Below are 23,314 nucleotides of genomic sequence, written 5' to 3'. Positions count from 1 at the left end.
AAGGCTGGCTGTGATTCTTGGCAGTTCTCAGCACATGAACTCTACCCCTTTTCACTCCCAGTGACCTGGTTTCTTAAGACGTGTGGGGCGCACGTGCTACTTACGCATCCCCTGGAGGAGGGCATGGCAACCCACCCCAGCATTCGTGCCTGGAGAGTCCCACGGATAGAGGAGCCTGGAGGGCTACAGTCCCTAGGGTCGCAAGGAGTAAGACATGACTGAGCGACTTAGCACACACTGCTTCCCAATTCCCTCCCTAGGCTCCATGGTAAATCATGGGCTGGAAAGGTTAACGGATGAGCAGGAGGAGGAAAGAAGGAAAAGCCCAAAGATGGTAAACTTCTACAACCAAGGCTGCAAGGCTGAAGTGAATGGTGGTAGATGGGGCAGAATTACTATAGTAATCCCAACCCCACAAGAGAGCTGCCCCTCCTCAGGGAGTAGAAAAGGATATCTGCCCTGGGGTATCCTCTGTGAATACAAAGAAGAGCTTTCTTCCTTCTTTTCCTTTACCTCCCCTCTTCTTAACTTCCTCATCTCCTTCCTTAGGCAGAGGGAGCTTGATACTTTAGCATGGCAGTTTAGGTAAACAACGGAAGGACTGATTTCCTGTTGGATCCAGCAAACATCTCCCAAACAGTAACAACATTATAGTCACACATGCAGCTAATGGTCTGTCAAAGAATGTGTGGCTGGTGGGGGAGCGTGTGGTGACTGATGACTAGATTCCAGCACGGAGGTTACCCACAGCTTCTGGCTGGATCCGGTTTCCAAGCAAAGCAGGCCAGGCGGCCAGCCACTGGCTCTGCTCTGTCTCAGTGCCCACATCACACGTGTGATCGGTGCAGCCAGTTCTAATTCTTGGAAAAAGCTATATAAGGGTTGTGCTGTTACGCCTCTGAGTTGAAAGGGAAGGACATGGGAAGATGTAGCTGGCATGAGTTGTAACTAAATGAGGAATGTTAACAGAATACCAACCACCAAATTCCAGACAGCACCAAGAATGTCTGAAGATTTTTCACCTTGGCATTCTTCAGTCTTACAGAAATTCAAGTATTAGGAACTCAGCTTACCGTGCAGATGCCTAATTTATTCCTATTCCATAAAGACTTCTATTCTATGAGGAGTATACTGGAAATCAAAGGGGAATGTATCTTTCTACTATAAATTCCAGGTAGTACTGGGATTCACAAATTCAACGTATCGGAAGCAATATACATGCATAGCAGAGTGCATTAGCTATCTATCTTATCGAATCTCTAATAGAGTCAGTGGCAGTTATAAGGAGCTCTCCAGTTAGCTCTGTGTGTGAAGGCATGGTGTGGATACAGCCAAAGATTTGGTCCCCTCTGGACAAGCTCACCATAGTCTGTGCTGGGCCTGGACAGGCCGTCTTATCTCCAGCCAATGTATATTAATTTCCTCTACTGGAGAAACTACAACTAAAACACACATTTTCTACTAATGGTAGAAACAAGGGCACTGCCATACCTTGCAGTATTAGTTAACAAAATCCTTTCTCTGGATCTACTTATAAGGATAAATCAAAGTTAGAGGTGGCTGATTATTTGGAAAAAACGTTTAAGTTACGGGCCACCAAGTACATAGCATTAGAATGAGGATAAAAGTAACGTCTTGAAATTATGAGTTCTGTAAGAAAACTGAGTAATAAATATGGGACTATACGTTACCATTAACAATGCCCTTAAAAGCCAAAATGCTGCCAGAATGGGGAAGCACCTCAAAGGCAAGTGGCAGGAATGATCACTTTTTTTTTTTTAACCATCCAAGGTCACTCTCAGCCTTGAAGGATCAAAACAGAGCAAAGGCATACCTTAGAGGTACACTGTCTCAGTATAAACCTGGCTAGTTCCCTGCATCTTCTTTCAAATGCAGCCATAGTGTTCAAATAGACATGCCTCTGTTCTCTGAAGACAGAAAGCACAAGCTGTATGGCCACACCAAAGAGAGGGGCCCTGGCCTAAGCAGTACTGGGGCAGAGGGTCAGGAGAAGCACGTAATGACTCCCCCAAACGTGGAATGGAGGTACTGAATGTGAACAAGGGGCAGGTTCAGAACAGACCACGAATGAGAAAAACAATGCTGAGGAACTGTAAGAGGGCTCTCAGACCAGAACAGCAGCAGGATCGAGACCCCAAGGCCAGTGTCATTTGAGGAACGTCTGGACAGAGCTCCAGTCCACCATCTTCGAGGCAATGCTAATAATCCATCATTGTCACGGGCACTGAATCATACAAAAATGAGGCTGCTGCCCTCGTTGAAAGCACAATGAGACACTGTTTCTTGCTCCCTCAGCATCTTACCCTTTAGCACTACCGTCTCTTCAGTGTAGAACTACTTTCCTAAAACACTGAGGATGCAGATATGAGAAGGATAAAGCCTGAGCTGACTTGTCCGTGTCTTTTAGGAAATCTCTCAGTGCCCAGAGGTGTGTGTTTGATTCTGGCTGCTCTTCACTGTAATGCACGGTCTGGTGTGGCTTGCCAAATGCCTCTGGCATGGGCAGAGAAGACCATACCAGAAACACACTGTGTGCCAGATGGCTTCTGCAGGATGTCAGACTGGACGAAATGGCAAAGGGTGGGGTGGGGATGTGTGAAGAGGACAGGAAGGGGAGAGAAGCTGCCATAAACCAATCCCAGGGGAGTATTTTTGTAGTGTACTCTCGGGCACCAGATGATCAACAGTCTACTCAGCAGGGTTCAGTTAAACCAACAGGCCCACCAAATCCCCTACACAGCGTTATCGGGGTGAAAATAAGGGGAGAACTGCTCTCCCATTTCTTTGTGGGAACGACAAAACCGACCAACAGCTGAGTGATGTATACCACAAAATGGGCTTTAATGTCTCCCTCTTATAACATGATAGTGCTGTTTAAACCGGAACTGGCACCCAGCTCCCAAGACTAGCTTCCTATGAGGAATGAAGCTGGCAAGCCCCTGGCTGCCATGCAGCTGGAGCAGCCCCAGGCACTCGGCTTAGTACAAGATCTGGAGTCCAAATGCCTACACCTGCTGCAGTTCACCCACTTTGGGGTTCTGGAACCGGCAGTGTAGATTCTGTGAATACCAACTACACCAGATACCGGTCCACCTCTTTGTACTAGCAGCTCCCTCCCCTCTGTCCCCCACCTGCCTCATCTGCCCCTCACAATATTGCTGGTCTCAGCTTTGTGAGGTAGTAAGAACACCCTGCCTTTGCAGGGCCTAAATCTCCCATCGTCACAGGTTTGAATCCTCTGTTTTGCTTTCACTTAAAACATCTTGGAAGCATGGCTTGCCCTGTCCAGAGGATTCCTGGAAGTCACATCCTCCAAGTTTCTCCCAAGCTGACGGCTTCCTTCCACATGCAACACAGTACGGCGATTCCAAAGAACTGCACGTAGGAGTGAAGACAAACAGGAGTTGCTCTTCTTCTTATACCCAGTCAGCCCTTGTCTTGATCGCTTTATCTCTTTCTTTCATTAACACGCACATCTGCATGTACACAGAGGTCTGGAAAAATCCTCTGAAAACTGGAAGTACTTTCTGAATTCCTGGAATTATCCCTTTCATCAAGTGATGTTCAAACTGCAGACTGGTCTCTGCCTTCCCAGATGGCTTCCCGTTGCCTGGCTTCCAATCGTTTTCTCTCTGTAAATAAAAGCAGTGTTAAAAATAGTAGTATAAGTTCACATAACCAGTAGCTTTCCCTTAATCTGAATTACACAGCTAATTTTAATCATGAAATGGGTGGATTCTCTGGTTTTCTCTTACCTGATTCCAAGAGATAATATTTTTCACTTTCCAAGTGCTTTGTAAGTTGAAACAGTGTTAGCATTACTATACAACAAAAAGAGAAAGGGCTGGGCTAACAGAAATTAAAAGCATATGGAATAAAAGTCAGAACCAAGGAGGATCCAGATTCTTATCTTGCTATTAAGGTATTTATTTTAGTTCTCTTTCTCAACTGCATTAGTGCTTCAGTGAAACTGGCCGTTATTCCCAGTCTACTGATTTTTAATAAACTGTGGAAAATTCTGAAAGAGATGGGAATACCAGACCACCTGACCTGCCTCTTGAGAAACCTGTATACAGGTCAGGAAGCAACAGTTAGAACTGGACATAGAACAACAGACTGGTTCCAAATAGGAAAAGGAGTACATCAAGGCTGTATATTGTCACCCTGCTGATTTAACTTATATGCAGAGTACATCATGAGAAACGCTGGGCTGGAAGAAGCACAAGCTGGAATCAAGACTGCCGGGAGAAATATCAATAATCTCAGTTATGCAGATGACACCACCCTTATGGCAGAAAGTGAAGAGGAACTAAAAAGCCTCTTGATGAAAGTGAAAGAGGAGAGTGAAAAAGTTGGCTTAAAGCTCAACATTCAGAAAACGAAGATCATGGAATCCGGTCCCATCACTTCATGGCAAATAGATGGGGAAACAGTGGAAACAGTGTCAGACTTTATTTTTCTGGGCTCCAAAATCACTGCACATGGTGACTGCAGCCATGAAATTAAAAGACGTTTACTCCTTAGAAGGAAAGTTATAACCAACCTAGATAGCATATTAAAAAGCAGATACATTACTTTGTCAACAAAGGTCCATCTAGTCAAGGCTATGGTTTTTCCAGTGGTCATGTATGGATGTTAGAGTTGGACTGTAAAGAAAGCTGAGCGCAGAAGAACTGATGTTTTTGAACTGTGGTGTTGGAGAAGACTCTTGAGAGTCCCTTGGACTGCAAGGAGATCCAACCAGTCCATCCTAAAGGAAATCAGTCCTGGGTGTTCACTGGAAGAACTGATGTTGAAGCTGAAACTCCAATCCTTTGGTCACCTGATGCAAAGAGCTAACTCATTTGAAAAGACCCTGACGCTGGGAAAGATTGAGGGTAGGAGGAGAAGGGAACGACAGAGGATGAGACGGTTGGATGGCATCACCGACTCGATGGACATGGGTTTGGGTGAACTCTGGGAGTTGGTGGTGGACAGGGAGGCCTGGTGTGCTGCGGTTCATGGGGTTGCAGAGAGTCGGACATGACTGAGCAACTGAACTGACTGACTGATCTTTATAAATATTTCAAAAGGGATCAAGAATATGTTTTAATATTTTTCTTCTACCTTCTTGCTCAAATAGAAATAGTAGCCACTGGGCTTTAGTAATATCTCTCTACTACAACCCTACAAAAAAAAATACTTCACAGGAAAATCAAATTTTAGTATTTTCAGAGTACTTTCAGGAGCCAGAAATCTTCTGGAATGTCAATTCCAACATGGAAAAAAGACCACATATAATGAAGGGAAAATAAAAACTATTTCTAAAAACAAAAAAATGCACAAATCTGGGCAAACCATCTTCAAATTTTAACACATAAGCTTGGTTTCCATTTAACACTTTCATCAAGACCTGAGACAGCACATACCATACACGGTTTGGTGACCCGAGCGCTTCACTAGGTGCCACAATACCAGTTCTAATTTCATGGCTAGTCAGTCATTGATCCTGACACTATAAAATGTAGATAATTAAGCCTAAGTGCTTCCTTCCAAGGGCAATTATTTCAGATAATGTCTGTAAAAGATTTTGCAAGTCATGAACCAAGGGGAATTATAGAAATCAAAGTGAGTTTAGAGTTAATATCAATACTTGCTATTTTGATGTTATCTTTCCAAATTAACAGAATATCTTACAAAAATTCTTATATTTGACTCAACTTTAAAGGCAAAGAACTTGATAAGGAAGCTGACTGGCACTTGGAAATGTGAGAAAGAGAAATTTGCTGCTATCTGGGCACCCTCTGGTGGCACTATCTGAAAATAGCAGCAAAGTTACAAGAGGCAAACAACGAGGGTAGGCAACTTCCCAGCTGAAGGCTAGTTCGAATTCAGAGCCTGGACTCAGCTTCAAGGCAGGCTTAAACTGGGTTGGGATTCTCCAGGGAGACAGTACTAAGGATAACTGGCCGATGCTGGTTCTGATCCTTAAAAACAGGGAAAAGTTAGGAGAGGATCTAAAGGCAAAGGCAACCTTGGACAAAAACAAAAACTGGTCTGGGTTCCAAGAAAAAGTGAAGAAACCAGACAAGTGAATTATTAGAACTTAGATATTTTAATAAGCTCAGAGAGGTAAACCAGACAATGTGGGATGTTTTAAGAAAGGAAATCCAGGAGCAGTAGAAAAACAGAATTTTGGCCCATAATTCACAATTTCAAAATCAAAGTAGCACTGAAAAAAAAATTGTTTTTTAAAAAGCTTGAGACAACCATCAACTCTGTCCATGAAAAGGAAAGGGACAAAAAAAGAAGAGTAAGTTACAGCAGGGAAGAAGTAGGGGCAGGCAAAGTAAAGGGATGGAAGAGAAGGAAAAGAGGAGGAAGGTGGAAAATAGATGATAATTATACAGCATGTATCCTGTGCCAGAAGTTCTTTTAAACACAAATGTATTTACATCCCAAAACTCCAAAATAACACTGAAATGATGTGTACTATTATTATTCCCATAACACAGAGAAAAAAATAAGTAAAAAAATAAATAAATAAATAAAAAGCTTGAGACCAAAGTTCCTTTAACTACAGTATAACCTGAAAGGTCATGAGGCTGCTTTATAGCCTTTATATGCCATTTAATGTGACTAGTCAGTCTGTTACAGAAATATTAATGCTAATGGATTTGATTTTGGTGTTAGGAAAAAGATATTAAGATAAACATATTATCTTTCTAAAATTAGAATAGTTTAGATTTCTGAAACATTTCCTATCCTAATACTTTCTAACAAAAGACCGTACATCTGTTTACCAAATATAGGTAAATATAAGAGGAAATTCTGGTGGTAAACCGTATGATAAAATCAGCAAGAATAGAGAGACAAATTGATAAACACAAAGAAACAGTGAAAATGTGAGGCTTAAATTTAGAAATACAGAACATGAACAGAATACATAAATACAGGTTAGGATAAGACCTAAATATATTTTCTTCATTTTAAAGAAATGGAAGCTTGGAGGAGTCAAGTGACTTGCCTAAGGTTATATAATCAGTGAAAACCTGAAGCTGGAACCCATGTCCTTAGTTCTTAAATCAGAAAACTTTCCACTACCCTGACATCTGAAGACAAGATCTGAAAATATTTACACAGAAAAGGAAAATATGTAGGAAAAAAAATATGGTCAGAATAGTAAAGAATAAACATGTTGCCTTTTACTAAAGAAAAGAGGTATGCACGATACTGGATGCTTGGGGCTAGTGCACTGGGACGACCCAGAGGGATGGTATGGGGAGGGAGGAGGGAGGAGGATTCAGGATGGGGAGCACATGTATACCTGTGATGGATTCATTTTGATATTTGGCAAAACTAATACAATTATGTAAAGTTTAAAAATAAAATAAAATTAAAAAAAAAAAAGAAAAGAGGTAATAGTTGATAGACAGCATTTTTTAAAAAGCTCCTATTAACTCCACCAATTAAAAAAGTAAACTAAGAGAAAGCCCAACAGCAGCCATGAGGGCATGGAACCAAAGAAGAAGAGAATATTAGTATGAAATGATTAACCTAAAGCCCTGAAGACTTTTATTTCTCAGTATAATAAATAAATTGGCAGAAACAATTATATTAAATGAGTTGAGTTCTCACTGAGGAAATGGAAAGTGCTGAAGATGAAAAAGAGGCCAGTTTGGTGTCATGTTTAAAACAATAAAGAAAAGAGATGGAAACTAAAACCTTCAAAATGTACTTCTACACCTAAGAAAACAATGAAAAATCATCACAAAATCTACTTGTAGCCACCTACAGAGCAAAAACCAACATCAAGACTTGAAATACAAGTCTAGTCAAACTAATCTAATTGCCTTCTTTTACGGATTGACAGACCTGGGAGATGAAGGAGGGCTGATGTAAGTAGCCTCTGCATTTTAGCAAGTTTTAGATTTCAGGCTTACCAAGTATGTGTATGCTCATTAATACATGGGGAAATGGAGTCTACCTCACATAAATGTTAAGTGAGCATTTAACTCTAGAGGGTGGAATGGTTATCAATGCATTAAGTATATACATGCTATTTACTTGGCAATAATTGGTAAACCAGTCTGCTGCTGCTGCTGCTGCTAAATCGATTCAGTCGTGTCCGACTCTGTGTGACCCCACAGACGGCAGCCCACCAGGCTCCCCCGTCCCTGGGATTCTCCAGGCAAGAACACTGGAGTGGGTTGCCATTTCCTTCTCCAACCCATGAAAGTGAAAAAATAAAGTGAAGTCGCTCAGTTGTGTCCGACTCCCAGCGACCCCATGGACTGCAGCCCACCAGGCCCCTCCATCCATGGGATTTTCCATGCAAGAGTACTGGAGTGGGTCAGTCAGTCTGTAAACATTTTCATCTCTGATCAGGGCCACAGACGTAAGTTTATTAAAAGGCAGGTGACTCCAAAAATATGGGTAAATGCTGCATCCCAAAGAAAAAGATAGGAAATGAAGGGAACTTTACAAAGAGGAGAAAGGACACCAAGAAAATGCCATAAGACCTAGCCTACGAGTCAGCAATGCAGTGCTGCCCTTGAAGGCAGAATAACGGAATTCCTAAAAAGGATTTCAGAAGGCAGCGACTGTGATTAGATTTTTATTACAGTTGACTAGGTATCCTACAGAGATGATTTTACTTTTAAGTTCTTAGTGATTTCATTAATCAAACTAAGGGATCAAATTATTGTTTACTTACTCTGCCTCTCTGGCCTGTGCCCCAAAAGATGGCCTTTCAGAACCAGCCAATTAATCATCCTCCCCCAAGAGTAAAATGACACACAGCTATGAAACAAAATTATAGCCAGCTTTTAAAATGAGAGTAGCTTATTCTGAGAACTCTGATTCCAACTTTAGGTGGAAATTAAGTGTTCTGACAGGTGGAACATGGGGAAATTTTACATATATTCCTGAGTTTGGACTTTAAAATGTGGTTTTATCACTTACTGTCAATGATAAAAGATCACTGACAGAGATCATTCTGTCGTTTTTGAGATTGCATCCAAGTACTGCATTTCGGACTCTTTTGTTGACTATGATGGCTACTTCATTTCTTCTAAGGGATTCTTGCCCACAGAAGTAGATATAATGGTCATCTGAGTTAAATTCACCCACTGCAGTCCATTTTAGTTCACCAATTCCTAAAATGTCGATGTTCACTCTTGCCATCTCCTGTTTGATCACTTCCAATTTGCCTTGATTCATGGACCTAACATTTCAGGTTCCTATGCAATATTGCTCTTTAGAACATCGGACTTAACTTCCATCACCAGTCACATCCACAACCGGATGCTGTTTTTGCTTTGGCTCTGTCTCTTCATTCTTTCTGGAGTTATTTCTCCACTGATCTCTAGTAGCATATTGGGCACCTACTGACCTGGGGAGTTCATCTTTCATTGTCCTAACTTTTTGCCTTTTCATACTGTTCATGGGGTTCTCAAGGCAAGAATACTGAAGTGGTTTGCCATTCCCTTTCTCCAAGATTACTTTCTTAATCTCTTTTTTAAGGATTAAGACAAAGACTCCTCAATAAAATGGTAAGAAGACCAAAGTAGGGTAAAGGAAATTATCAGGAAAGTATTTATACTTCAAAATTCCAAATTCCAAACTCATTAATTAGAAAGGTTCCATATGCAGTGTTTAACTCTGGGTTTTATAAAGAAAATCATGGAGGACTTGAAAGGGTTCAGAGTAGAATCATGAGTGAAATAAGATTTAATGAAGAAAAACTAAAGTAACCAATGTCATTCATGTTAATGAATATGTAGCTGAGTATCTCTTTACAAACTAAGCACTGTGCCAGACAGCAGAACTCTTGAAGTGGGAAAAAGAAAGGCTATGGGATTTTTTCCATAGTATCATTAATGTGTGTGTGTGTGTGTGTGTGTGTGTGTGTGCGCACACACGCACATGCACGCATGCACTCAGTCATGTCTGACTCTTTGCAACACCATGGACTGTAGCTGGTTCCTCTGTCCACGGAAGTTTTCAGGCAAGAATACTGGAGTAGGTTGTCATTTCCTGCTCTAGGGGATCTTCCCAACCCAGAGACTGAACCCTCGTCTTGTGTCTGCTGCACTGGCAGGCCGAGTCTTTACCACGGCACCACCACCTGGGAAGCCCCAGTATTAATAACAGAAGTACCTGTATCAGGATGGCACACAGATTTCCATTTCATACTGATTCTGATCGACTAGCAAATGGTCAAGTCCAAAATCACCAAGAAGGAGTATCATGACTGATGAGCACTGTCTGTCAAGGATAACGAATGGGGCAATAGCACACAGTACGTATTCGTCATTACTGGCATGTGTTATTATAATGAATATTAACTTCCCAAGAGTCACACAAACAATAGTATTCTAAATACATAAAGCACCTTTCTAAACGTGTTTATATATGTTAACTTATGTTGCTCAAAGAATTCTCCAAGGTTGGTCAAGTCAAGCATTGCTTTCACTGTGTTGGAAACTGGGGCACAGGGAGGTATAAGAGACCTGCCACAGCTACCTAGCTAGTTAACGGCAAAAACTCTATTAGTACTCCAGATCCTCTCATTCCTAATTGATCTGCCCTTGATCTTTATAGTTAAAAGCTGTTAGAACAGAATGGTGTCCAGATGCTTCTGATTTCCAGTAAATACCTACGAAAAAACTTTTAAACTATTGTATAGATTTCAGTTAGACCTAAGAAAGAATTTTCTGATAGTAAAAGCTCTTAACCACTGGAACAGATAACTAAAAAGAAGCTTGTCATATTTTATTTTCTGAAGACCTTAAAAATTTTTTTTACTGGGAAAAAAAAAAATGTTAATTACCCCCAAAACTCCTTCAAAAGGGAATACAGTGTTGTAGAAGGAACATGGGTTTTAATTAGAGAGGCCTAGGTTCCAATACCACCTCTCAGTTTACCAGTTGGGTAACCTTAGTCCAGTTATTGATACTTTACCTCTAAAATGGAGATAATATCATTCCCATCAAGAGTTAGCATACTGCCAGGAACTTCCTTCAATCCTTTTAATTGCAAAAACCTTTTCGTGGCTTTTAATCTTAAAATCTTCGGAAGTGAAGAGAAGAAAAAACTGCTTAAAATATCAGGTTCATATTTTCTTTCTTACTCAAGGCAGATATCTCTACCAGACTGTACATCTTAAAAAGAGGAACAAAATCCTGCTCTCTCGCTAGTCTTCCTAATTAGGGAGCACAATGCTGTGCACAGGGGCAACGCCAAACGTAGTTGATAAGAGTATCAGAGGCAACTGAAAACAAAAAGATTAGTGACAAGAAAAAAATATGTACTGGAATCTGTGCTGGACTCACTATAAAGTGATATTGCTACTATTACTAAAAAAGGAAGCAGCTAACATTTATCTATCATGGGCCTGTTTCTCTGTACCTGTTATGGGCCTAGAGAAACAGGAAGGAGAGCGTTCCTATGGGTTTTGAAAATGACTAAGTACATTTTGTGGATTGTCTCACTTGATTTCCATTTTATGGATGAGGAAACAGAGGCCTCCAGAGAGCAAGTAATTTGCCCAAGGTGACACCGCCAGTAAATGGAAGAGATTAGATACAGACCCAGGCAGTCTGATTCCATAGCTTATAATGTTATTTCTTGTGCTGTACTGACCCCCTTCCCTCCAGTGGAAGATCTGGAACAAAAATATCTGTTCTATTTAATATCTAAACAGTACTTTTCATTTTCACAGAAAAAAAAATCTTTTAAGTGAGCAGTTTTAGGTTCCATGCAGGCAATTATTAGAGTATATGCTTAATGCCTAAGCAGCCAGAAAGCTATATTGGAATTTTCCATAGGCATCTTCTCAGATATAAAGAATGAGAGAGTTCTGAGACACAATAAAGGAAGAGCCCTCTATAACCTGTATAGTTTTAGCACCAATGGATAGGAGAAATTTATCACAGTGGCCTCTATTCACAACTAAAAGGCTTCTTCAAAAACGTATGTACCAGGGTACCCACTTAGCCAAGAGCCTCATTTTTAACTGCATCACTGAAATGTCCTTGTATAGCTGGGCACTTAAATTCAAGTGCACCTGTATGATGATGGCCCTACAGAGAAACAGTGGGGTACTCAGGTGATATCCACACAAAACTATTGTTGCAATACCTGTTGAAATACAGGTGACATTACACTCATAGGGAGGCATGATACACTGCAAAAAGAATCACATCTCCTTTTATACATACCACAGTTATTACCTGCCACTGACTTTCTGAGATGACTGTGGTTATGACAGAGAAATTATTTTCCTCAGAGATAACCAATTAATAAAGGGTTAAGGACACTGAACGTTCCACTTTATCTAGTTCTGACAGTGCCACATATAAAAACCAGAGGGATCCTCCCCTGTTTCTATAATCTCAAGGAACCCTTTGAGTCAAGAAAGCATGAGAAAAATCAAAACTGCCTCATTATAATCATTAAGGTTTCAAAAAATTAGTTGGTTCAACTCTGAAACTCTAGCACCTGCCATGACACACTCTGTCACTGGTTATCTGGCCAGTGCAGCTGAGAGTCTGCAAGCTGCCTGCTATCACCAAAGCAGAGTGGACAGGAAGTATTAATGGCCTTGTTAGACCGGTAATAAACAAGGAGTTTGAAACTTCAATTCGTTTAATGGAAAAATGAAGCTACTTTTCAGTAAGTGGAATTTTCAGAATAAACTGCCTTCAGATTCCAAAGATCGTGGACTAAGGCAATCAGACTGTTTATAGTCTGAAGTTTGATAAAAAGTACTGAAGTGCAATCGGAGTCCCAAGCCTTTACATACAAGTCAATAGCCTATAAAGAGGAGAGAAACATTTAACCTCAACTACAAACTATAGGGAAAGAAAAACCCTGCTTGTGGATCAGTTGAAATATTTTCTGAGAAGTCTTAAGTCCTGGAAAATAATAAGATTAGGCTAACCTAGATGTGCTCTAATGGAGCCACTCCGGACTGTCTTTAAAGAAAAAAATTACATCCTAGAGTTATCATCACCAATGTCAATTGCTGGCTTTTCCTTAATTTTTCTTCTACCTAAGATCTAAACCATTTGATAAAATCATGGCAATCATGGCCCAGTAAAACCACAGCAAATACCATTTTCTGCCTGGGAGATTACTATGTCTTCATAGGAAAATTTTTCTGAGTCAGGAGCAAGAACTATAGAAACAGCCATGGATGAGCTAAAAAGACGGAACCTATCTTTTGAAAAACAACAAAGGAGCATGGATTAGGATACCTTGGTGTGTGGAACAGGCAGACATATTCCAACATGTCTTCCTCCTAAATATAAGTCATGAACACAATTTCAATATATGTGGGAGGCTTCTAGGAAATGGAAATGACAATATGGAATGAGCTTCATTTTTTTTTTTTTAAACACATGCTTTATAGTGAGCTCTAAAGGAACTAAAGAAGAATGCCATCAGCTTCAACTCACCTCGGGCTTCTCTCAGTTTTTTAAGCTCTGCTTCCCGTTCAGTTTTGCTCTGCTTACTTCGAACCCCAAGGGCACTGATGACTAGCCTTCTGGCTAGGGCTGCTGAAGTCTCAGGACGCTCCTTTGCTGGCTGGAGAAACTCTGAATGGGAGAAAAGGAGGGAGAAGGAGGGAGTAAGGAAGAGAAAGCATTCTAGCTCCAAGAGATTTAACTCAGTAATTAACATACAAAATAGACTAACAAGGGCTGCATCAGCAGTAATTAATGCAAGCCTGATAGATGAAGATCAGAGGAAATTAACACGGCAAAGCACAAACAACCCTGCCTTCATTATCTGTATTAACACAATTTCCTACAGTGACTATCAAACTGCTAACCACAGAGGTAAACTGGATAAGGCTGCCATCAGAAAATGGTGACTGCAGCGCCTGCAGTTCGCATCTCCCACTCTCTCCAAGTGGCTTCTCCAACGCTGTATTTCCAACAGAGCCTTTTCTCTTTTCCTTTTTCCTTAAAAATACTTCTTTTAACACTAAAAATAAAAGTGTTATGTCTTTAGAACTCTGAATGCTATACAAGTGCTAGGAAAAAAAACGAGAACACGACTATCAGTAAGAAAAAGCTCCTGAGGTTACAGGCTTACCAGCATAAGCTCTAGCTTTGGCCTTGGCTGCTCTTGTGGCCTGTGACAAGGGCCGGATCTTCACCATGGTATGTTTACTACCAAGAGCATCACGAGCTGTAAAGAGAATAAATATATATAAAGAAGTAGAAGACATGAAGATGAGTGATGCAAAATATATATATAGTTAAGGCTAGTTCTTAGAAAGTATTTCCTAGATGTTGTGCTTTATTTTTTCATCACCGGCAAAAGAAATGGTAAGCTCTAGAAAATCCATAAGGAACAACTCAGCAGTGATTATTTTAAAATGGGGATTAGAAAACTATGGCTTTGGGACCCAATCCAGCCAACCACCGTGTTTTTGTAAAGTTTTACCGCAACAGAGCCGTGCTTCTTCATTTGCACAATGTCGAGGGATGCTGTCTTTCCTCAATAGCAGAGTTAGGTAACAACAGAAACCTTATATCCTGAAATATCCACTATATGGCTTTTTATAGAATAAGTTTGCAGACCCTTATTTTAGAAGAATTGGACAGGAATCAACATCTCTAATTTGTCTGAAAGTCTCTGCATTAGATCTATCCTGATGCCGATGAAGAGGCCAAATCATACACTCAGAAAGTATGTATTAAAAATGATCACTGGACAGGTTAAAAGGCTACTGCAAATTCATCTGTCAGTGGGGCTGGGGGCGGAATCACAAACATATTAACATTTACTCACACTGGCTTCTTAAATCTCTACCTGTTTATGCACTATCATAACTGCCAGTTACGCAGCAAATAACCTTGAAAAGCTGACTATCTCCCCAAATACCACTGGATTAGGGTAAAAAGGGAGGGGGGGAGCACATGGGTACCAAAGTAACTTGCCTCAAAAACCTCTACCTGTCATTTATCTATAGTGACGGAATAAAATGCCAGGTGGCTGGAACAGAAAGCAAATAAGGAAAAGAAGCAGAAGAAAATGGACAATAAACACAGTGAAATCCACTGGGTGAATACCTGTAATCGGACTGGAGAATACTCCTAGGGCATGTGTATCGTCCACCCATTTAATATCAAATCCTTTCTTTCTGCAACAAAATAAAAGAATTTTATTCCTTAAAATAAAACTTACTTTTAAAAAACATCTTTCAAATAGTATCTTGTAAGGCATTCCATGATGAGAGAAACACTCAACAAGTGCATGGGGGGAGTGGGGATAATGACACACAGAGCGGCCTGGAGAGCAGAAGCCATTAAAAGCAATCACCCATCATAACGAACTACCTGGGCGGATTTTACCTTGTCAGCCACTTTATAGACATCAACTAATTAACCCACACATGTTCCCTGGGGAGGTAAAGTATTTATCACACTATTTACAAGAGATGTTTTTAGGGGACTGGAGAAAGGAAGCATAAGAAGAAAACAAGAACCAGAGGAGGAGGAGGTAGGCAGGGAAGGTCACTGGGATTTAATGTAAATGTAGGCTCAAGGGCAGAGACAAGAGACAGAGAGGGACAGGGAGATGGGTCATTCAAAACAAAATCAATCAAATAAGAGAAAAAAAGAGACACCTATAATCAGGGAGGCTGACCTATTCTTTCTTCCCAGTTGTAGAAGGGAAGTAAGAAAGTAAAATTCAGGTTCTGCCACCTTGAGGCCATGGGCTGGTTTAATCTCTCTGTAAACCAGGTTTGCTCATCTGTAAAAAATGGGTTGAATTCCTTCCTAACAGAGTTGCTGTGAAAATGGAAATGAGATAATCCATGACAAGGCAAAGGGCACGATGTTGAGCATTTAGTGGACATTTAATAAATCAATGGTGCCCATTATTTTTTATTAATAACAATATTCATCAGGAAGATGATTAATATTAATGAAGACGTGATTAAAATATGAAGTTGACTCTGGTGTTTGACTCACAGGCTTTTGCACCATGACCTTTTCTTTTTTTCTTAAATAAAGCACTATAAAGAACAAAAAAAAAGACAACTGCTAAAGTATCTTTTCCTTTTAACAACTAGTCAAGAAAAAATTTCCTTTGAAGGAAAAAGGAATAAAGAGGCTTTGAAGGTTAGTTAGACAATTTCCTGATGTAAAACTAAGCTCAACCATGGTATAAAATGACCACAGGAGTTGAAGACTATGAGAAAGTTCCACAGTAGAAGTCTATGTTATACAATAGTTGACAAAAGATGGTAAAAAACTTAGATGGGCTCTAGAGAACCTTTTAGACTTCAGAATTTTATAACCCTTTAAAATGCTTCTCCCCTTTTGAAAATATTTTTGGGTTTAATAGAAAAAATGGTCTTGCAGGTAAAATTAGGAAGAAATAGAGCAAAAGGACGGAGAAGGCAATGGCACCCTACTCCCGTACTCTTGCCTGGAAAATCCCATGGACGGAGGAGCCTGGTAGGCTCCAGTCCATGGGGTCACTAAGAGTCGGACACAACTGAGCGACTTCACTTTCACTTTTCACTTTCATGCATTGGAGAAGGAAATGGCAACCCACTCCAGTGTTCCTGCCTGGAGAATCCCAGGACGGGGGAGCCTGGTGGGCTGCCGTCTATGGGGTTGCACAGAGTCGGACATGACTGAAGCGACTTAGCAGCAGCAGCAGCAGAGCAAAAGGAAGTTAATAGTTCTTAACAGTTAACTAATGTTCAGAAAATTCCAGACATCAAGAAAATTAATCCTTGGTTTTAAAAATCATCATTATTAGTGACAACTTCAGGTAGTTCTAATTTTGGATTTAATCTCACCAACTGCTTTTTAAAATCTACTATGCACTTCACCTGGTACAGACCTGATACTGGGTCTTATCATAACTGTAATGAATTAGACTGACTGACCCAGACTACGTGTTTAGAGTAAGATCTATGGCAGACTGTTAACTGTCCTCCAGGACCCAGTCACTACTCCTTTCTTTTAGTTACATAACTGATAAGTGAGGTACCTAGCTGCTAGTTTTGCCTGTTCTAGAACTTTACAGAAAAACGGGGTTCTTGTTTTTGTACACAGAATTTCAAGGAATACAGTCACACTCATTCATTTACCTATTGTTACTATTTATGTACAATGATGGCAGGAAAATTGGAGAAGGCAATGGCACCCCACTCCAGTACTCTTGCCTGGAAAATCCCATGGATGGAGGAGCCTAGTAGGCTCCAGTCCATGGGGTCACTAAGAGTCGGGCACGACTGAGTGACTTCACTTTCACTTTTCACTTTCATGCACTGGAGAAGGAAATGGCAACTCACTCCAGTGTTCTTGCCTGAAGAATCCCAGGGATGGGGGAGCCTGGTGGGCTGCCGTCTACGGGATCGCACAGAGTCGGACATGACTGAAGCGACTTAGCAGCAGCAGCATGGCAGGAAAATACCATCTGACCCTAAAGGAAAAGTTGGGAGCTATACCCTAATTCAAGATGTACATGAACTGAATTTTAAGTTTAAATCTGTATATCAGACAATAGACCTGGTTTATTGTTAACTGCAGGATTACAGCATTAAAGCATTAATCCCTTCTTGGTAATGACTTTCTTGAAGATCCTGAAAAATGTTTTTCTTAATAACTTACTTTTGGGATTATTTCTTTTATTCCCAAAGCTTATGTTTCCTTATAAGCTAAAGATACAGAGATATACTTCTGACTCCACATATGTATGAAGTATATACATATATAAAAGGTAGTGCAACTATTCTCAAACCCATTTACATCAGTTTTAATTTATGTTTACTACATAATTTAATTTATTAAATAAAATTAAAACAATGAACTATGAGTATGAAACATAAGAGTTGTGTCTATAAAAACTTAAAGCTTTGAAAGACTTGAGAAAGATAAAGTCACTAAAAAACCCAAAAAACTATCATCAATTATGTTTGGGCAAAACAGTTTTTTAAAAAAAGGGCGAGGGGATGGGGAATTCCCTGGTGGTCCAGTGGATAAGGACTCAGCACTTTCACTGCTGTCACCTGGGTTCAATCCCTGGTCAAGGAACTAAGGCCCTGCACTCAGACCCTGCAAGCTATGTGGTGTAGCCAAAAAATATATATATTTTAAAAGACAGAAAACATTTTTATCTATAAGGAATTTGCACTCAGGTGACTTTGAATGGATATTAGTTGTTGCTGGAAGTTGTAGGTGATATCAGGGTGACATTAAGAACTCTTCTATCAACAGACTAGTAATTTAAAAACAACAAAAAAAGGCCTTGGCACCACATTAAACTCAATGGACACGAGTTTGAGCAAACTCCAGGAGACAGTGAAGGACAGGGAAGTCTGGTGTGCTGTAGTCCGTGGGGTTGCAGAGAGTCAGCCACAACTGATAACCAAACAACAACCACGCCAAAGACTGGCAAGTAAATGGACGTCTCAGCCACAGCTGAGCGCCTGAACCACCGCCACACTGAAGAGTGGCAAGTAAGCGGCCATGCATATGTACTGTTAAAATAAGCTGGTTGAGATGTAACAATCACATTTTATCATTCTCTACTTTATCTCAGTGGTCAGAATAACCTCAAATAAATAATTTAATTTACAGCCTTTTGGACTGTTAGGACCCTTGGTGCCTGGCAGAAGAAAACACGTATCTTCTCAGAAGATAGTCTCTTCTTTTATTGCAGACCTCAATTCTCATAAATAAAATTCCAAAGGAAATGGCCAGCTTTACAGTTAAAATAAATAAATAAATAAACCTCCAAAAAAAACCAAGGCACTATGAGTGAGAATTTGTTAAGAACAGAATTAAAAGGACTTCATGTAAAGGAATAACTAGACATAGACTATAAAAGGTCTATGTTCACTATACTTATAAAGAAATTTTTTTAATCTTGAAAATAGAGGGGAAAAATGCAGATTTGAAAATTAGAGAACTTTGAAAAATAAGAAACATAAAATGAAATTTAAAAATTCAATGGATAAATTTAAAAGCAAATTAACCAAAGTTGAAGAGATTAGAACTAAAGAAATTACTCAGCATATAAAGTAGACAAAGAAATGGAAAATATGATAGAGATAACATGAGGATTAAGTTAGGTCTAATCCACTTTCAACTGGCAGCATCATAGAGAATATAAAAGAGACTAGTACAGAGGCAACATCTGAAGAAATAATGTCTAGTGTTCTCTAAAACCAATGAAAAATATTTAGGAAGCCCAAATAATCTCAATAATGATAACAAAAGAAACACAAAGTCACATCATGCTGAAAATGTACAATACCAAAGACAGAAAACATTAAGAGCACCCAAAGAGAAAAGACAGATTACACTCAGAAGCAATAGTCAGACTTTCAGTGGGCTTCTCATCCTACCCTAAGAAAGCCATGAGAAAGCAGAATAAAATCTTCAAGTTGCTGAGAAAAATAATTGTCAACCTAGGATTCTATACCCAGCAAAAATGTCTTTCAAGAATGAAGTTGAAATAAAGCCATTAAGAAACAACAGCGACAATGACAACAAAATCCAACTGAGTGTGTTACCAGCAGACTGTTATTAATTAAATTCTAAAGAACCTGTTCCATGCAGGAGGAAAAAGATTTCAAATGAAAGATATGAGACACAAAAAGAATACAGAAAGCAGATGAATCTGAATGATGACTATATAAAAAAAATGCAACATCAAATGGAGTTTAAAAAGAAAAAAACTAAATCAAAAAAACTCAAACTAGTAAATCTCAATAGTGTATTAGTTGGAGGTTAGGGAGACACTGGAATGGAATTGGGGAATGGAGTTTAAAACCCTTAAGTGTTTGGGAACAGTGTAAAAGCATTAACCTTAGTCACTGGTAAATTAAGCATGCATTTTATAATTTCTAAAGTAACTACCAAATAACAGAAACAGTATCATTCCCCAAAAATATGGAGTGAGAAAAAAATACCTCATCAATCCAAAAGAAGGCAAGATAGAAGAGAAAAAGATGGGACAAGTAAACACACAAAAAAAGATGGCAGGCAATACATCCAAATATATCAATAATTACAATAAATATAAATGGACTAAATGTACCGTGGAGACAGACTTCAAAGTCATTATTGATGATATTCTTCTTAAATGCTAAATTGGGATCTAGGAAGACTTTAGCATTTTTTAAAGGAACTTAGAAAGAAGAGTGGTTTGATACAGATTTCCAATGGGCTTGGAAAACACAATAAACAAACTTGATGCTAAAGTAAATGACAGGGAATAGGAAAGCAAAAGAGGTGATTTTTAAAGGACATTTTAAGAAAATTTCATCCCACCTTCCCTAACATCCCCAATCAATTGCAAATACTTACTGGTAAGTGCAGAAAATCCGTAGGAGATCTTCAGTACGAAATTCTTGGGGGAAGTCATAAATTTCAATGACATGTGGGAACTCACAATCACTGAGGTCAATATCAGGAACTTCATGGTTGTAATAATCAAATCTAGGTTCTTGGATACTTTCTCTGTTCTTCATATTCCCTGATAACTAGAGAGGAGGAAGCATACATGTGACTGTTATACCAAGCCAGAGCATAAAATATCCTCCCATATATAAACAATTCTCCCTTTTATCTCCATGTTCCTATTCCTTAACCTTTACCATTTGTCTCTGTTCCAAACACAGTAATATCACCCAGTTTATATTATACAGGTGGAATACTTGAAAAAGTGCTGAAATTCCAGAAAAGACAAGCAATGAATGAAACTTAGCTTGCATCTATCAACAAGGTGTGAGAAAATGTAGAATGATCAATGCAGTGAGTTACAAACAACACATCTTAGAAACTGAACTGCAGAAAATAGTTCAAGAGATGAATTAATAACATTTGTTTTATTTGAGCTTATTGATCAGACCCCTAGTTTCCTTTCTGAAAGTGAGCAAAAACAAAACAAAATGTTGAAGAATGAAAACACTTTGCTAGTCTACCTATTGTTGATGGTAGCTTACAAAGAAATTTGTTATGACAAACGTTAAGTGGCACAGGTAATTAAAGCTCCCCAGCCTTAGAGCTACCTAAAGGAATTCCCACACAGGTTAATAAAGAAAGTAACAGTAATGAAGAACACTTAAAATTTTACTCTATGATTAAAAACTGAATGCTGTTAACTATTTCACACTGGAAGCAGGAGAACGGAAAGGGAAAAATAAAAAGTGACAGCAAAGTAGCCATGACAGTCATTTTGTCATTCACCTAGACACTAGTACTCAACACCCAGAACCTTCAGGCTCAAAAGTGTGTTCTGTTAATCAAAAGTCCAACCAGAGACCTTCAAGCACTCCTTCTTTCACACTGTACCTCCTTTCCCATCAAATGAGAAAGTAAGAATCTGCAATGCCAAGGATGCATCTCCTTTCCTCAGAGAAGTGAAAAATGGATTTAAGAATTTTATTTGGGACGCAGGAAAGGAAAAAGGTGATTTAGGTAAAAATCGATGAAAATGTTTATCTATTGCTGTGTCTCTAGTTCCTTTTCTCCACTAAGCTTCAGTTTTACATCTTAAAAAAGGATATAATAATAGCACCAACACCTTACAAGTAAGGGTGCAGACTAAATGAGATGATGCAGTAAGTATTTAGCACACTACTTAGCATCTACGTATGAATTCAACCCAATTTCAACAAATTTTAATGAGGTGTTGAATCTATTGAGCTTCCCTGGTGGCTCAGACAGCAAAGAATCTGCCTACAATGCAGGAGACCTGGGTTTGATCCCTGGGTTGGGAAGATCTCCTAGAGGAGGGCATGGCAACCCACTCCAGTATTCTTGCCTGAATCTATTATAGGCCAAGTACCATGTTATTTCCACCCTGTTTAGGATACACAAAGCAGGAAAAGAATATCCCTCACACCATAACAATGAGGAAAGACCAAGCGATTATATATATCATAGCTTTTCTTGAGTTTAGCATAGAGCTGACTGAGTATGCAAGGAAACTGAAGTCCACATGATGACATGTCCCCCCTAGAGAGAGAGAATACCTAAACTTTTTTCCCTCTGGCAGATCATGAGAAGAAGTGGCCACCAAACAAGTGGGCAAGAAGATACCAGCTAAATGTTTAACAAGTTCTTAAAAGCCTAGAGTTGACAGTTTAGAATAACTCAGAGCCCCAGAAAGGGGGCTCCAGAAAGGAGGGGAGCCTGCAATTACTTGCAAGACCATCCTTATGCTAACGCCACACTGTCTTGATTACCACTGTTTCATAAGTTCTGAAATTAGGAGGCTTCAGTCTTTCTACTTTGATCATTTTCAAAATCATTTTGGCTGTTTTGAGTCCCTTGCATTTCCATATGATTTTGAGGATCAGTTGGCAGACAGAAGTGGGCCACAAGCCAAGGAAGGAGGACAGAAGTATCTAAGAGAAGCTGAAAAGGGCAAGAAAACGGATTCTACTCTAGTCTCAAGAAAGGACACAATCCTACCAATATCCTAATTTTAGTCCAGTGAGACCCATTTTGGAATTCTGACCATAAGAACTGTAAGGCAATAAATCTGTGCTAAGACACTAGTTTGTGGTAATTGAAAACATCAGTAATAGTGTGTGTGTGTGTGTGTATATACACACACACACACACATTATATATATACACACACACATATATATACACACACACACATATATATATACACACACACACATATATATATAAAACCTTTCTAGCTTTATGTCATGTCATCCCTTAAAATATGCTACATTCCAACCAAAAAGTAATACTATGCCTGCTGCTGCTGCTGCTGCTGCTGCTAAGTCACTTCAGTCGTGTCTGACACTGTGCAACCCCATAGAGGCAGCCCATCAGGCTCCCCCATCCCTGGGATTCTCCAGGCAAGAATACTGGAGTGGGTTGCCATTTCCTTCTCCAATGTGTGAAAGTGAAGTCGCTCAGTCGTGTCCGACTCTTAGCAACCCCATGGACTGCAGCCTGCAGCCTACCAGGCTCCTCCGTCCATGGGATTCTCCAGGCAAGAACACTGGAGTGGGGTGCCATTGCCTTCCTACACAGGCATAAATACTATGCCTATGAGTGCACAACTGCACTCATTTCACACGCTAGCAAAGTAATGCTCAAAATTTTCCAAGCTACACTTCAACAGTATGTGAACTAAGAACTTCCAGATGTTCAAGCTGGATTTAAAAAAGGCAGAGGAACCAGAGATCAAATTGCCAACATCCTCTGGATCATAGAAAAAGCAAGAGAATTCCAGAAAAACATCTATTTCTGCTTCATTGACTACACTAAAGCTTTTGACTGTGTGGATCACAACAAAC

The 23,314-nt window shown here is 39.6% G+C and overlaps 1 protein-coding gene across 8 annotated transcripts in view; it reads right to left on the bottom strand.

Annotated features, from left to right (window-relative positions):
• Positions 1–2,838: 2,838 nt before the first annotated feature.
• The window catches only part of R3HCC1L (R3H domain and coiled-coil containing 1 like), a 71,829-nt gene continuing 51,353 nt past the window's right edge, over positions 2,839–23,314 (bottom strand). For all 8 annotated transcript variants that reach the window (XM_005225658.5, XM_024986108.2, XM_059882009.1 and 5 more), the window contains 5 exons: positions 20,355–20,530; positions 15,090–15,160; positions 14,107–14,202; positions 13,464–13,604; positions 2,839–3,653 (listed from right to left, as the gene is read on the bottom strand). In XM_005225658.5, coding sequence (XP_005225715.2) covers positions 3,586–3,653; positions 13,464–13,604; positions 14,107–14,202; positions 15,090–15,160; positions 20,355–20,530 — 552 coding nt within the window. In that variant the 3' untranslated portion in view covers positions 2,839–3,585. The remainder of the gene's footprint in view (positions 3,654–13,463; positions 13,605–14,106; positions 14,203–15,089; positions 15,161–20,354; positions 20,531–23,314) is intronic.

Source organism: Bos taurus, chromosome 26, assembly GCF_002263795.3.
Source record: "Bos taurus isolate L1 Dominette 01449 registration number 42190680 breed Hereford chromosome 26, ARS-UCD2.0, whole genome shotgun sequence".
In the NCBI taxonomy this organism is placed as follows: domain Eukaryota; kingdom Metazoa; phylum Chordata; class Mammalia; order Artiodactyla; family Bovidae; genus Bos; species Bos taurus.
Note: the sequence above shows the minus strand (reverse complement) of the source record. Positions and strands in the feature narration are given on the sequence as shown.